Source organism: Melampsora larici-populina, assembly GCF_000204055.1.
Source record: "Melampsora larici-populina 98AG31 unplaced genomic scaffold MELLAscaffold_214, whole genome shotgun sequence".
Classification (NCBI taxonomy): Eukaryota; Fungi; Basidiomycota; class Pucciniomycetes; order Pucciniales; family Melampsoraceae; genus Melampsora; species Melampsora laricis-populina.
Genome location: NW_006768972.1, coordinates 1 through 5,400, shown reverse-complemented (window position 1 = coordinate 5,400; position 5,400 = coordinate 1). Strand labels below are relative to the sequence as shown.

The window sequence follows — 5,400 nt, the reverse complement described above, 5'->3', positions numbered from 1 at the left end:
CTGTGGAACACCAGCTAGCGATCACACTTGAACGACTTGGAAGTAATGGCAATGGGGCCTCCATAGGCCGTTTTGCAAGAAACTACAAAGTTGGGCGTGGCTCCGTGGTGAACTGTACACGTCGTGTGATTGCCGCCATTCTCAACGCGGGCGCTCACTATGTAAAATGGCCTAATGCAGATCGTCAAAAAGAAATCTCCAAGGTTCTCGAGCGAGATGGTTTCCCCAATTGTGTCGGATTTGTCGACGGCACAACTATTCCCCTATTCCAGCGACCCGGCCGTGATGGCAAAGTCTTTTTCGATCGTAAACATCGTTACTCAATCAACATGCAGGTGATATGTGACTGTGACCGCAGAATTATATATGTATATGGAGGTTGGCCCGGTTCATGCTGTGACAGCACAGTTTATTCAAAAACTGATGTTGCCAATAACCCACATCTCTATTTTGATAAAGGTGTGTTTTTATCAGTTTCCCACATGAAGTGCTGGCTTAACTGACATGCATTGCAACACAGACGAGTACATACTTGCGGATTCCGCATACATTCCATCCGAAACGGTCGTGCCCTCTTACAAAGGTCAGGCAGCAGACGTCAAGCGCAACCAAGAGTTCAATTGGTGTGTTGCTAAGGCTCGGGTTTGCAATGAACATTGCATTGGAATCCTCAAATCGCGATGGGCATCATTACAAGGGTTGCGATTGGGCCTGAACGAGCGTGAGGATATGCAACACCTCCTCCGATGGGTTCGATGTTGTATCATCCTGCACAACATGTTGGCAGACCTCAGGAATGCTTGGGAGGACGAGGAAGACACTCTCGCGTTGCTTGAAAGAGGAGAGGCGGGCCAGGAGAGGAATTGTGAAGCAATCTCTGATCTCGCTGGGATGGAAAGGGGTGGAGCAAAAAGAGAGAGTGTACAAGACCACGCTGTGGCTTACAACTGGCAAAATGGTGGTTTACCCATCGTTCAGTAAGCTTTTGGTTCTCTCGGTCGCGATTGGCTGCTTGTATTTTCCCTTGTTTTGTTGTAATGTTTTGTCGTCTTAAGTCTCCTTGTTTGTTTTTCTCAAGTCTCCTTGTTTGTTTTTCTCTATGACTTCTCTGTGGTTGTGGTCGCTTGGAATTTGGTCTTGTAATGAAGAATCAATTTCTGTCTTTTGATATCTAACATTTGGATGGGTTTGAACGTTGACTTCACACGCAGATCAAAGCTACCAAAGTATGCTTGACATCATCTCTTATTAACTGGTCACAGGAATGTCTTCTCAAGCTCTTTGGGGACTCTTTATTCAATCAAATACAAATATATTTTATCACATAGGTACCAACCATCGTGAGTTTCAACAAAATAACACTAACACAACAAAAAAAAAAGACTCGCTCATGAAGACAGATACTCACTTCAAAAACAACAAAAAAAAGACAAAAGACACCATCAGTCTTATTTTGTTTGAACAAAATAAGACTGACGATACACTCAGAGACGCTGATAAACAAAAATAAGACTGACAATACACTCAGAGACGCTGAAAAACAAAAAGAAATACCCTAAAAGAAAGAAATACATAGCCAACATAGCCATCAAACGATCTATAGCCATCAATCGATCTTTTTGACTTAATGGCATCGCATCCCAACACAGTAATACCAACATGTTGAATAGCAAATTGTTCGGGACAGTGGATCAGGTGGAAGGCAGCAGGCTGCAACAGACGCAGAGAACAACATCAGCTCGGATTGGGGACTTGAGGAATGAAGGATGCCTTACACGTCATCCGGATACACGAGGCAAAGGTAAGCCTCAAGTTCTTGGGGAGTCTTTCCCTCAAGGACAAGCTTCTTGCAAAAGGCTTTCCGCTCATTGCGTGTCACCAGAGCAATTCGATTGCGTTCTTCCTCACGTTCCAAAAAGAATCGCTCTTTAGCCCAACTGAGGTCTGATCTGCAAGCCTCCAATTCAGATTCCAATCGCGCGGCGTCAAACTGTTGACGCCATTTGTTGGCTGCCCGTAACATGTCAATTTTGGCAGCGTTACCCATTTGCATAGCCGTCGCCACGGGGTGTTTGTAGTCTTTCGATTGGATGGTTGCCGGATCGATTGATGGCAGAGGATTGAGAGCATGCCTTGCGAGAGTTCCTCGACTTGCAGTGCGGCTTTGAGTCGCAATAGGTAAGGCCACCACGGGGTTGGCCACGTTGACGTCTTCTTCTGAGGAGTCGTCCAACATTCGTTCCTCGGCGGTCAAAGTGTCCTTTTTGGCGCGTCGGCGTGCGACAGGCTTTGAAGCTGGTCGCTTGAATTGATTGGCCATTGCAGGTGATGGTACCTCTGGGACTTTTGGAGTTGGGGGTTGGGAATCGAGATCGTTGTCCAGAAAGGCACGATAATGGGCGTTTACACGTTGATCGGCGCTGAGGGGAACACTCAGCTGAGGTGGTTGTGAATTGAACAGCTCTTGATAAGCTTCTAATTCCTCGGCATCGGGGCTCGAGAAGCGCGCTGGGGCTGGGACGCTTGTTTTGCTGCGTGGGTTTGCCTCTGTAGAAAAAAAGAGGGTGTCAGCGCGGCATCGGGGTGTTGTGACGTCAGCAAATCCCCGGCTTACCAGCTCGTTTCACAGGAATGACCACCGAGTGATCGTGCCCATCAGAGGTACTACTGCCATCAACTTCGACATCAGGTAGCTGCGCCTTTGGACTGCGTATCTCTTTGTCCACTTCGTATTTGTCGCTTTCTTCATTGTCTTCCGAAAATGGTTCTTCTATGCCGGTGTCCAGAATACCAAATGGATTCACATTTCCTTTGTCGCGAAACAATGTGTCCATCTCATCGAAACATGGACACATTGATTCCAACAAATCAGGCATGGTATGAATCCCGTCGGCAACATTCTTTGCCAATAAACCGCTCCCTGTTTTCAAACTGAAAGCCTTTGTTTTGGAATACTTCGACTTAAATCGTTTGAGGCGTTGATGTAAGACGCGTCCATTGAGTCGCATGTCGGTGCAGTTGTTTTGGATATTGTAATTATTATTCAATTGCATTGCGAGAGAGTTCAGGATTGAAGTTGGATTCTTTGGCATCCCTGAGACCCTCGTTTGACTGCCGCCGCCAAAGATTGAGTTGCAAACGTTAGGCCTGGCAAGGTAGGCGACAATAGTTTGGTAATCCACCAGTTGAAAAGGCGGGCTGTCCCTCTGGGATTTTGAGGAAGCCGCAACCGAGTCACAACGCAAGCGTTTTTGCGCGGCGATACAAGAGCGCTTGATGGCAGCTGGGGTTGCTCGAATGTTGGCTGGTATTCCGGAAGCAAGGAGATCCTCTTCTATTTGGGCTCTAGTCCGACGAGTTCTGGGAGGAGCCTGCCCCAAGAGAAAAGAAAAGGTCAGTTTTCCAAAATTAAACCCCGAGTAATTGAATTGATATTTACTCACCTTTCCGTTTGGTTTCAGGGTAGGGTTCATAGTCGCTGGAGAGTGATGCAAGCAAAGAAGACGAAAGGAAGAAGGGTGGACGTGCAAGAAATAGTCTGGGGAACAAGGTAATAAGGTGAGAAGTCTGAGGATCACAATAAAGATAAGAGAAAATGGTCAACCGACCAGGAAATCACAAGAGCACAGTGTTATATAGCTTTTGGAGAATCTGCCAAAAGGTGTATGCGATGAGTCATGGGAAGCGAGGTTGGGTCGCAAGATCTTTGGTCGTTCCATGGCTAGCGAGTCCAAACGCAGGGCAGGCAAACCTCCTCCTGAAGTAGACCTGGACGCCCAAAGCCTTTGCGTCGGGGATCTTCTGCGTTGATGAGTTTTGAAGTGAACGCGCTCGAACGTGATATGGAGACCTGCGGAGAAAGTATGCTTGAAACGCGTGGAAGAGGGTAATCCAGAGGACCAGGGGAATCATGATCATGTGAAAGATCTGTGATCACCGATGTCTTTGACCCCCAACGGAATCTTTTGGGTTCGTTAATGAAAGAGGTGATTTTTTTTTCGAATAGCCGGTACAACAAGGCACCAAAGGGGAAAAAACAAAAACAAAAAAAACAAAAAAAAATTGCCCTGCTTTTTTTTGGACTCGGAAATTCCTATAGATTTTAAGACCAAATGAGAAATCGCAAAGTCGTGAACCAGCTCTAGAGCTGGTTCACGAGAGTTAAAATTAACCTTAAAAAATCAAGGCCCCGAGTCACACATAAAAATTGAGAATGGGCTGTAAAAGCCCATCTTGAACTGCCCTATTGTATCTGACTCAGTTAATGAGCCAAAATGTATTATTTTGGTGTTATATCTGTGTTATTTGTACACTATGGCTCAGAAACTACATTATGTGTAATCGGTCTTCCCGCGGGAAAATTGTCTCTTGTTTCCTGTGGGAAGGACATTTGGTACTGAGGGTAATCAGCAAACCCATGGCAAACCTGCACACACTGTGATTGAAGAAAGTTGTGGACCCGGTCACCGCGACACTCTATTCAATGGGGTTTCAGACTACTTTTTTCCCGCGGTGTCAGGTTCTTTGTGTGCAATCGGTGGCAATCGGAGAGTCTGAGATGTGGTCAGTGTCTTCAGACTCGGAGTCGAGTGACCTACAAATTTCCCTCGCAGTGAACTGTGTACCCTGCTACTCTCAGGATGTCGATATGTTCTTCAGGATCTTGTCTTTGAACGTATTGCAATTTACGACTCACGATATCATACTGTGAAGATATAAATTGACCAAAAGACTCCGATATGAACTGGTGACGAGTGACGTTCGACTTCCTGCAGCTTCGGTCAGACTTTTCTCACCCATCGGTTCGATATTTTCACGCACAATGCTGACTTCACAAAGCTTCAAGAAGGGTCCCGACTTTTGGTCGTTTCAAAATACTTCCATATCTTCAGTTTATGTATCTCAATTTCTCCGCGTCCTAATCCTAGATCGATCTCAATAAATAATCATCAGCAACGCTTTCCAACACTGCCATCATGCGTACTTTTAGTCATCTGTTCATCCAGTTTTGGCTGGCTCTGTCTTATTGCAGCTTAACAATCAGATCACCAGGGCTAGTGTTTAATTTTGATTTGACGCCAATATGAAGACAGCAGATTTCGATGACCAGAATTCACCTTTATCAAAGTTGATCACATACGTTGTGAAAGGTTCCACAAAACCCAAGTCAGAATACCTTTCGATATATCCGAACAGAAACTACGTAGAGATGGGTATAGAGATTCGAGATTCTTCAATATTTTGTCCCGGCGAGAATAATGATAATTGTCAACATGGATTTAGGTTAGTGATTTGCAGTTTCATGACCAGTTTTCTTTCGTATAGTATGTGATAAAATCTTTTTGGCGAATTTGCAGGCGTACGGATGTACTACCAGCCATCGATAAAAGACTGCTCTAG

General features: G+C 45.4%; 1 protein-coding gene across 1 annotated transcript; it reads right to left on the bottom strand.

Moving 5' to 3' along the window:
* Window positions 1-1,388: 1,388 nt before the first annotated feature.
* On the bottom strand, window positions 1,389-3,473 carry MELLADRAFT_114531 (uncharacterized protein; the record flags this gene model as incomplete). Its single annotated transcript, XM_007419489.1, has 6 exons — window positions 1,389-1,407; window positions 1,518-1,533; window positions 2,152-2,547; window positions 2,615-2,699; window positions 3,231-3,371; window positions 3,444-3,473. 6 exons carry the CDS (start codon window positions 3,471-3,473, stop codon window positions 1,389-1,391), a joined length of 687 nt encoding a protein of 228 aa, XP_007419551.1.
* Between the last annotated feature and the right edge of the window lie 1,927 nt (window positions 3,474-5,400).